The sequence below is a fragment of the Chenopodium album genome, chromosome 11 (genome assembly GCF_948465745.1).
Source record: "Chenopodium album chromosome 11, dcCheAlbu1.1, whole genome shotgun sequence".
Taxonomy (NCBI): Eukaryota; Viridiplantae; Streptophyta; class Magnoliopsida; order Caryophyllales; family Amaranthaceae; genus Chenopodium; species Chenopodium album.
The window spans coordinates 54,857,066-54,866,215 of NC_137844.1; the positions used below are offsets into that span (position 1 = coordinate 54,857,066).

General features: G+C 34.8%; 1 protein-coding gene across 1 annotated transcript; it reads right to left on the reverse strand.

The window, feature by feature from the left end:
• Positions 1–2,738: 2,738 nt before the first annotated feature.
• LOC145569254 (protein yippee-like At4g27745) lies at positions 2,739–4,977 on the reverse strand. The gene is made up of 4 exons (XM_081628618.1): positions 4,797–4,977; positions 4,441–4,517; positions 4,212–4,309; positions 2,739–3,272 (listed from the first exon to the last, which is right to left on the reverse strand). The coding sequence occupies exons 3-4, from the start codon at positions 4,302–4,304 to the stop codon at positions 3,045–3,047; spliced, it is 321 nt and encodes a 106-aa protein (XP_081484744.1). The 5' UTR covers positions 4,305–4,309; positions 4,441–4,517; positions 4,797–4,977; the 3' UTR covers positions 2,739–3,044.
• Between the last annotated feature and the right edge of the window lie 4,173 nt (positions 4,978–9,150).

Sequence of the window (9,150 nt, forward strand, 5' to 3'; positions counted from 1 at the left end):
TCTAGTTTAGGGTTCCTCCACATCTATCTATTGATAGAAAGAAAGATCTTTGTCAAATACCGGATTGCCTTTTTTTTTTCCTTTTTTTCTTTTTTTTTTTTTGGAATTCTTCATATCCAAGGCAGCTTACCACAAGCACTCTGCCCCCCATACGACTAGTTGGAGATTGTTTAAGAGAGTGCATTATATAAGGGCTTTGCCTGCTCGCTCTTTTTAATAAAGAATTCCGGCTCGGCCCGGGAAAGCGCTGGCAACAACAGAAAGGAAGGGGTCCATGTAGCTGCTGCGTCCGCCCCCTTCTTAGTCAATAGAGCAGCAGGTTCGGCATCTACTACAAAAGAGAGAATCCACTTCAGATAACCACGCCTCTGCTAGGCAGCGTGTGGAATGGCCGAGAGCGGACCTTTTTGGATATATAATCCAAGTCGAGAGTGGAGTTACGGGAACAACCGTCTGATGGAAAACAACTTTCACGTTCGGTTCAGAGAGCACTTTTTTCGTTGAGAATTCTTCGTTCCCTTTAGTGTGAATTCCCTAGCGGCGAATTCAAAACTTTTGGGCCCTATCTATTCCATCTATCGAGCCCCGAAGAAAACCCCCCTCCCCTTCGGACTCAATATATTTTTTGACTCTATATATGTGGGCACCTGATATCTATGAGGGTTCACCCACCCCGGTTACAACATTCTTTTCTATTGCACCTAAAATTTCTATTTCTGCTAATATTTTACGTGTTTTTATTTATGGTTCCTATGGAGCTACATTGCAACAAATCTTTTTCTGCAGCATTGCTTCTATGATCTTAGGAGCACTGGCCGCCATGGCCCAAACGAAAGTAAAAAGACTTCTAGCTCATAGTTCAATTGGACATGTAGGTTATATTCGTACTGGTTTCTCATGTGGAACCATAGAAGGAATTCAATCGCTACTAATTGGTCTCTTTATTTATGCATCAATGACGATAGATGCATTCGCTATAGTTTTAGCATTACGGCAAACACGTGTCAAATATATAGCGGATTTGGGCGCTCTAGCCAAAACGAATCCTATTTCGGCTATTACCTTCTCTATTACTATGTTCTCATACGCAGGAATACCCCCGTTAGCTAGCTTTTGTAGTAAATTCTATTTGTTCTTCGCCGCTTTGGGTTGTGGGGCTTAATTCCTAGCCCCAGTGGGAGTAGTGACTAGCGTTATAGGTTGTTGGGCGGCCGGAAGGTTGCCACGAGTAAGTTAGTTTGGAGACCGAAGGCAGTTCTCCGTGCACCGGACACGTAGCTTACCGAATCAGTTGCGACACGGATGGGAATGCATGCTACGAAAGATAGGGTCGAGTCTGATACATCAACCGTCTGTCTACTCAATATCCTTGTACGAGTCCACAATCACTACATGAGATGAACCCTGGTTTGGTGAATTTTAGTTGGCCTTAGGTGTAATAGGACTCCCAGTTACTGCGCACGATCGTATACTGAGGTGCTCCCCGCCGGTTGTTGGAACGACGCGAGCCGGCCTCAATTCAGAAAGATAAAGTGCCCAAAAGTATTAATAAATAGGAGGTTCAAAATTCCCCATCTCATTGAGGGCGGAAAACGAATCGACATCTCGATGTGATACAGCCTTTTCTATTTTAGTTGGGAAAGAACAGCGAAGTCCATCCAAACCGTCCAATGAAGAATAAGAAGAGAGCAAAGCGCATGCGGAACGGACACAGAAAAAAAGAAGTGTGGAAGAGAAGCAGCCGAGCTCATTCCCTTCGCTTACTGGGCCCAAAGCAGTGCAGTCTTTCCTAGCCAAATCAAGGATTTGGGGCTTCTCTTGCTACGCTACTTAAAAAATATCTTTTTTTTTCTATATGAATAGAAAGATAGATCTATCCGTCTATCCTATCCGATTTCAAGTTTGATATCTAAAAAAGAATCGATTTCATTCAACGTTTGATTCAAAGAACTGCGCTTAGCCCCCCCGCTCATGAAACGGCTTTGCTGCAATGTGGATGGCAGAGGGTCCGTAGTACCCGAAGCACTGGAGTGATCCAGTAGCGGGGAAGGGGCCTAGAAGTGCCTACTACTACACCACACTACACTTGGCTCTACACATTTACAGAGCTAACCCCTGTCCAGTGCCTGGCACAGCTAAGGTAGCTTGCTTCTACTCTTTATCTCTATCTTCGCCCAGGCTAACGTAACGGGGCCTTACTTTTTCAAGGGGGGGGGGGGGGGAGAGTGGAGCCTCGAGAAGGACTGTTGAGAGGAAGATCCTTGGCCCTTCTTCATTCTCTACAGGGTTCAAAACCTTTCTTCAACATAGGTGCCAACGAGCAGACTTGATAGCAGACTTGATTTTTACAATATATGTCCATTTAAAAATTCTGCTAAGCAGTGATTACTTAAATTCATTCAAGTGGTAGTGATTTTTTTTTTTTTTTTCTCCTGGTAGGCTATATAACTTGAGCCAGTGAGGAATTCAGAACACTAAATTTTCACCTCACAAATATTAAATAATTGTATATAATGCTGTATTTATTTCTTAATAAAGCTGCTCAGCAAGTAAAAAAGACCTCTGTTTCCTGAAATGAACTGAGATCTTCTGGGCATTTCTGCATTTTTGGATGCATTTTTTCCAACATGGCGAAAACGTTCAGGATGATATAAAGGCCACAAATACAAAAAGAGGCATGTTCTGAAAATTATGCACGTCATACATTATCAACGTTAATAGAATCATTGCAAGACACATTGAGGAATGAGGATTAACATTGAATTATTTTAAATCAATTGGTGAAGATGAACATAAAAATTGAGAAGAATCTACAAACTCTACAGCAATTTACTTGTCCCCTCCCCACACCAAATTACACTGAAATGCAGAGAAGAGAGCAATGTAACTTCACAACAAATTGCCAATAAATCTTGACAATTTTACACGTTATAATTATGCGGTTGTCTCCGCTATTTTTCTGAACTGATAACAACCATCAGGATAGTAGACATTGATTCCACAGACTTACATCAACACGCTGGCAGGCAAAGGTAATATCACAACTACCAATTATCCTTGACAATTTTAGACTTTTCAAGTATGTATTTGCCTTCCTTGTACTTCTGCGATTCTTCATAAGCTCGTTCATACTTCCAACCAAGAACTTCACGGCAATCAGAACAAGAAACATCTGCAACTGTGTGGAGGCCTGTCATGAGATGTCTGTCTTCTTTTGGCCCCACATCAACGTTCATAGCATGGGAAAAGAGAAAAGCCCTACTGTTTCTTCCCTGAATTATGATTCAGATAGAGCAGTCAGCACAAAAAACATAGCTGCATCTTGTTATATACAGTATCTGATGTAAAGAACTACAGAGGCATTAAAATTCTTGATATACATAGTGGAACATGAAACCATGCCCTATTTTATCCTATCCTATCCCCTTGCCTAATTGTCCCATAACAGAGGTGCATTCAGCAGAAGTTTGAACATATTGATGAGCTACATAGTGAGAATAATATGATGCCAACAGCAACTCAGAAGGATTTATAAATTTTCATCGCAAATGCACATCTTACTAGATGGGGAAGATAATGAAATTGTAATCAGATGTGGTATTTCCATGCTCAACCATTTACAATTTTTATTCATTTTTTAAAATCAATTTCTGAGCAAGAACTTGAACTGTGTTTGCTAGCAGAGGAACCAGGAAGGGAAATATTTTTCCCAATTTCCCTGTTCGGATGAGTGAACAATTTTATTGGATGAGAAACGAATTACAAAGAGGTGTTAAGGATTTACCTCAACATGAATGCCACAATTTCTTCTCATACTTACCTACTTCCTATTGCCCTCCCCTTCTTTTCGTTTCTCATTATTAGCAACCAAACAAAGGAAAGTCCTTCCATGGAAGAAATTATTCACGGCAGAAAACTTACCTCGAAACGAAACACAGCCTTAAAATGATTTAAGGCCATAAAAATGCTCAACAGAGATTCTAGTAAATAAAAAATGATGGCAAATAGTAATACAACCTTCCAAACAACTTTATGGCCGACAAGGCAGAATAAAATCTCAAACTACACAATGATGTTTAAGGAACATAACAAATACAAATATTATGATATTTTTGGTCCATTTCTCTGATTGTAGTTGTATTATAACACACCAAAATTAATCAAACAAAGAAAGCAGCTAAGAGCATATAATAATCTATCAACTTCTTCACCTGAAAAGCTTTGGAAATAATATCATCATGAAGTGCAACATTGTTTCGACAATTGCTGCAACTGTAAACCCTTGGACCGATCAATTCCGCCATCAAACCTACAAGAGACCCTCAAATTTCCCATAATTTGGATTATGCACACAACCATGACAATGAGAATCATAAAAATATCCCAAACTATAGAAGATCATTCCTAAATCCTTAGGAAAATGCACATGAATTCACTTACTTTTCGAGTTTTCGAGGGCGTTAAGGCCTAAAGATTGCTTTTGATTAATCTTTCTTTGATCAATGATTCAATGGCAACTATTGTAGACAGAGCAAGAAATGATCATACATCAGTATTAGTATAAAAAGGCCTAATTAATTTAAATGGGGCAAAATTATACATTTCAGACATCTCCAATCAACAGAAATAGAACTAATTAAAAATCGAAGTTTCAATTATGATGAACAAATTCCAATATTAAAAACCCAATTTTCCAGCTGATGAATTTGATGTTGAGTATTATGATCGAGAATTAAATTAAGGTTGAAAAAATTGGGATAGTATGCAATGAAATTTGAAGGGAAAAAAAGACAAACCTTGACAAAAGGAGTTATCTATGCGAGAAATGAGGGAGAAAATTAGGGTTTAAGATATGTCAATTGTATTGGGGAAAAACACCCAGGAGAAATGTAGGGAATGAGAAATTAGTGAATCATCAGAAGATCATAATTTGCCGACAGGCGCCTCTTCTAGCTCAATGATGCTATGGCCCGACCCATATACAATTTAAAAAATATCGGAAATTTAATTGATTTTTTGACACTATTTATAAAATTCATTTATTATCAGTGATCAGTTACACCCCAAAAAAAGATTAGATTTAAGGATTTCAAAAAATATTTTTTTAAAGATAAAAAAATTTGAATCTAACTTGAAAAAAAAAAAAAAAAAAAAAAAAAAAGCTTGACAAACTTGTCATTTTTTTGCGGGTTTGGACATGAATTTTGATGTTACGACTCGACCAAAATTGTTTATCACCTTTAATTTAGAGCTTGTTCACATTTACTAAACTGAGCTGAACTAAACTGAACTAATTGGAGCTGAGCTGAACTGAACTGAACTGAATATAGTTGAAATGAAAATTTTATGAGAGAAGGAAATTAGGAGCTGAACTGAATTGAACTGCATATAGCTGAAATGAAAATTTTATGAGAGAAGGAAATTAGGAGCTGAACTAAACTGAACTAATTGGAGTTGAACTAAACTGAAATTAAGCTAAAGTAAACATACCCTTTATTTGTGAAATTATTTTAAAAAAAAAAATACTGTTATGTACTCGTGTTATTAATATTATTACTGTGGAAGAGAGGACTTACACATTATTTAGCTTATTCTCTAGCCTTGAAATATGTTTGTTTGAGTAACATGCGATGTTTCTTACAAATATGAGTGACACATTTCGAGTAGCTAATTATATATTATTGGCTTGTTTATCAAAATCGTAATCCATACATTTTAAATGATTCTATCCTAAACAATTTACCATGAGATATCTATCTATAAATAAAATTAAAGTAACAACCACTGACATCATCCCCTATTTAAATTGTACAGATGTCAAGTTGTGGTAAAAAAATTTCCCGCCTAAATCAATTGCTGACATCATATTCTTAATTTATTTTTTACTTATTTTTTGAAACCTTATTTTTAACCTTAAATTATTAAATTATATATACGGAGTATATTTTTTTTTGAAGACAATTATTATAATATGTTATTTTCTGTTTATTTTTTTTTTACATTATTATGGATTTATAAAAAAAACTATTTGGCTTCCAAATATAATTACTCTCGGTTTAAGAGTACTTCCTATTACATAATTTGGTTAAATTTTTACTATCTTCAAAATTATTTAGATCTAAATATCATTGCAATTAATGGTTATGTTTCTATATTTTTTTTTCTCATATGCGATACATATATAAAATATATTTATTTCAAAGAAATTTTTTATCGTGCATCGCACGGGACTAATTTAGTTTATAACTATAAATCACCGTGCATTGCACGAGATCTAACCTAGTTATTTTACTAAAATCTAAGCCATAAAATTTGTTCTACGATGTTAGCTTACTCTTTGTTCGGTGCATAATAACGGCAAGTTTTTCTTCGCTATTGTAAAAAAAAAAAAAAAAAAAAAAAAAAAAAAAAAATAACGGCCATTCTTAATATTTCATCAAGTCCTTAACACTTTCTTGAACTTTTCTTCCATATGATATCCTTGATAATTCTTACAGATTAACATTCTTTCTTATTTCTTTTACTTTCCAAAAATATGTTAGACTTAATTAGGATCATAATCCATACATTTTAAATGATTATTATATCCTAAACAATCTACCATGAGATAATATTTTACTAAAATATAATCCATAAAATCTGTTTTACAAACTACATAACCCCCATTACACAATAATTTTTAATTTTCTCTTGTTATAAATACTCTTTAAACCCTTAACAAACTATCACATATTATTAGTCACTCATTATTATTAGTGAGAAGTCTCGGAGAGAAAACTATCCCTTGATTCTTGTTATATCTTTGAGGTGAAATTACCTTGTTAAATTTTACGTGACATAGCCATGGAAGAAACGACTATGGACCTAGCCGCTATATGGGAAGATACGTCAAGGAAATTCGATGGTATAGAGGAAACATAGGAAGTTCTTAGTAGTGTTTCAATGAAGCAAAGAATAAACGAAGTTGTTAGTTTGAGTGAGAAGAGCACTAAATAGTGTTCTTGATTGAGAAGTATCACGACATCATCTTCAACGCCGTCATGGAAAAGGCAAAGAGATGAAAGTTCTCCTCGACAATTTGGGTGTGAAAGGGGTTGATAGGGTTTATCTTCAAGAGTTACCAAAATCATCATCGTCACTACCTAAACCTAAACCTATTTCCTTGGATGACACGTCATATTCCAACAAGTTGAAAGATACAAAGCGGAAGTTGCAACAAGGGTACAAGAAATATGAAAATGGAAGAAAGAAAATATGTTTGATTGGTTTGAATGATCTTCCTACACAACCTACAACATTAAGAAATCAAAAGGAAAAGCTTAATAAAGATTTTAGAGGAGTGCAGAATCAAGTAGTTGGTTGAGGCTACAGAAACTACTCACATACGGTCAAGATGAATTGTTGAAACGGCCATCAACGAGGACGATCGGTTGATAACAAGTTCAAGTAAAAGGGTGATCGATGAAGGTGTAAATTAATGGATGCAATCGATTTCGTAGTCTAAATTGATGTATCTTGTACTATCATTACTATAGTGAAAGAGATTGAATGATCGTCCCCGCCCGTGGAGTAGGTCACATTGACCGAACCACGTAAAAACTTGTGTTTAGTGTTCTTTTTTCTTATTTTTGTTCTCTAATTTCTTACTTCTTATTTCACACAAATTACTCTAATTTTTAATACTCATATGACATGATAAATCAGACAGCTAATTTTAAATTCATTTAGATAGCTAATTAATAATTCAGACAATAAATAATGAAAGTCGTGAATCTTGCTAAAGTACATTAACACTTGAAAAACTATCAAAAAAAAAAAGCTCTTAGTTATATTTTTATTGAGTAGTAGGCTCTTAGTTATATCATAAAACAAACTAGATAGTCAAAATTTTATACTCGTATGACATGATAATGTCACAATTTTATACGAGTATAGGCCTTTAGTAATTAGGGTAATATAGATATCAATTGTGTATTATACAAACCAAAGGTACCGTAATTAATCGATGTCAAAAAATGGCACGTACCATAGCTAATTCTAAGCCACTTCCATGAGCAAAACCTTGTAAGGCAGCAACAAACGGCTAACGGCTTTGGTGAACCTAAGATAAATGAATCAACGTTTTTATTGCAACTATCGTAAGTATTATACATGTACTATTGCAATTATTAACCACAAGTCCACAAATTAAAAACTATACGAGGTCACAATATAATCACTACTTTCATAGATATTTTTCATTAAGACAGACTATTTTAATTATATTTTGGTGAATAATTTTTCTTTCGGTTATAATTAAGTACCAAATCAACCCCGAGAATTGATAGAAGTGTTAACTCATGTAGTCATGACTCGTAGTCAAAGAGATGGATTGTTTTCGTTTGCAATCTTTATCATCACCAACCGATCAAAAATATTCAATAATGGAGTACTATTAAGAGTGCATTATATTTACGTGATTTTTACTTATCAAAACTTACTTATCTCTTACTAATCTAAATTTATTAGATATTACCGGAACCTATTTTAAGTACATTGGCGTACTACTTCACTTACATTTTACCACGTTTTGATGATGATTGACAAACAAAATACGTTTCGCTACCCATCTTGCTTTCTCTTCGGGTGTTGCTTAAATTACCATTTCGAAAAATCGAAACGTTTCTGGTACACTGAAACGGAGTGGAGAACGTTTCCATGCTAAAACTTCATAATAGTAGTAAAATAATCTAGGCTGACAATTCAAATTGTAGATCCACTTTGTCAATTGCTAATCAAAAAAATTGATCTTTATTTTTTTTTTCTTTTACTGTATAATAAATGAATAAGTAGTTAATCCATATCAATTTTCTGAATTCAGAATTACGTACTTCTGAGCTAAAGATGGATGATACAATTGAAAATTTAAATACACCCTTAAGTATGAATCCTCTATTAAAAAGTTATATACATTAAATTTTTCATTTTATAAATTATTTATTTCCCTTTTTCAGGTTTCTATAATCTCTTATTCTCATATTTACATGTTTCAGACATTGACTTTATGCAGTTCAGAAAGATCAAGAAAATGCAGAAAGTCAAAGACTTGATCATCAAGTCAGATCAACAGCACCGGACCTGCAGGAGGATTCACCGGTGAAACAGGTGGCG

Coding starts and splice junctions, on each gene's coding strand:
- LOC145569254 (XM_081628618.1), bottom strand. CDS start 4,304: ATGGCGGAATTGATCGGTCCAAGGGTTTACAGTTGCAGCAATTGTCGA. Junction 3,273..4,211: donor TTATTTCCAAAGCTTTTCAG/GTGAAGAAGTTG, acceptor ATCATAATTCAG/GGAAGAAACAGTAGGGCTTT.